Source organism: Fusarium oxysporum, genomic scaffold, assembly GCF_000149955.1.
Source record: "Fusarium oxysporum f. sp. lycopersici 4287 supercont2.85 genomic scaffold, whole genome shotgun sequence".
NCBI classification, from domain to species: domain Eukaryota; kingdom Fungi; phylum Ascomycota; class Sordariomycetes; order Hypocreales; family Nectriaceae; genus Fusarium; species Fusarium oxysporum.
Window position 1 is genome coordinate 9,211 of NW_017264885.1, and position 1,289 is coordinate 10,499.

General features: G+C 46.5%; 1 protein-coding gene across 1 annotated transcript; it reads right to left on the bottom strand.

The window, feature by feature from the left end:
• Positions 1–89: 89 nt before the first annotated feature.
• On the bottom strand, positions 90–961 carry FOXG_17708 (serine/threonine kinase 16; the record flags this gene model as incomplete). Its single annotated transcript, XM_018397712.1, has 5 exons — positions 90–131; positions 191–490; positions 541–643; positions 698–714; positions 773–961. The coding sequence occupies 5 exons, from the start codon at positions 959–961 to the stop codon at positions 90–92; spliced, it is 651 nt and encodes a 216-aa protein (XP_018258849.1).
• Positions 962–1,289: the final 328 nt, after the last annotated feature.

Below are 1,289 nucleotides of genomic sequence, written 5' to 3' on the forward strand. Positions count from 1 at the left end.
CATTGAACCAGATGAGGTAAGAGCCATACGAGAATCCGGCGAAGCAGATGACGGGCCAGCCAAGGTACTCGAGACAGCGCCAAGCTTGCCTACTCATCCTTTGATCCAATGACGGTTGCCAAAGCGACATTCTTTGAACAAAATTCTTTGATTTGGTGTATCGTTGCCTTTCTGTATCAATTTCTATTACCTGTTGGCTGCGGACGCCAGAGGGTCCTTCCTCAGCTTCCCTATTTTTATCATCGCCTGGGGGCGATAATGATTCTCGCCGTCTGTTGAAGGCCTGGAGGTCTCTGCGATAGTTCGTTTCTTCCATGAATAGGAAAAGGAACATAAACACAAACGCCAGGAATATGGCAGGCCAGTAAAATACCCACTGCCATCCTTGGTACTCAGCGATGAAGCCAGATATGACAGGTGCGAAGTAGTTGCTGCCTGTTAGGGCCAAGGCGTAGACGCCCATATAAGTACCACGTTGATGGGTGAAATACTAGCATGTAGTGAGTGTAGTAAAGCGAAGCTATGACGGAAAAGACTTACGATGTCAGTGACGCAGACTTCTGGGAGGGCTTCGATGGGCGCAACAAAGAAGCCCTGGACGATGCACTTCGCTATCCATTGCTCATTACTCGATACATGAGCGCTAAACATCATCAGTCGGATTTAACAATGTCGTCGTGCTCCAATGTGTAGTTACCTCCAAACACTTGTGCCCTATATTTCAATATTAGCCCCTTTTGTCTGATTGTCGAACTAGATACAGTGGCTTTACAATAGCTCCTAGGGTTGAGATGAGGAACGTGAGTCGTTTACCATAACGCAGCGAAAATGGCTGCCAGAACAGCAGCCCCCAACCCAAAAGCAAGAACATATAGCCAGTTCCTTCATTTAGTGTCGCAATAGAGATCTTAGACTGACGCGCAAGAGGCACAAGCACAGAGTAGACGGTAGCCAAGGACATGCCTGCAAACCAGGTATACCTCGAAAGATAAGCATTTATACGACCAGATAATGCATGGAATAACACTCACAGGCTTTGACAGACTAGAGAAATTGTCTTTCGCCAAGGAGACCAATTAAGAGGATCGTTTGGATCATTGGAAGGCGCCGGATTTAAGACAATATCGCCCTCGACATCGCCTGCATGTCGAATGTGATAAACGTCGACCAGATCGATCGTACCAGGAATCAGTTCGGACTCAGGCATAATGGCGACGTTGGTGAGGTTTATGGTAGTCAAAAAAATTATATGCTGTACTAAAGGTTCAATCCGCTGAATATCTATAAAA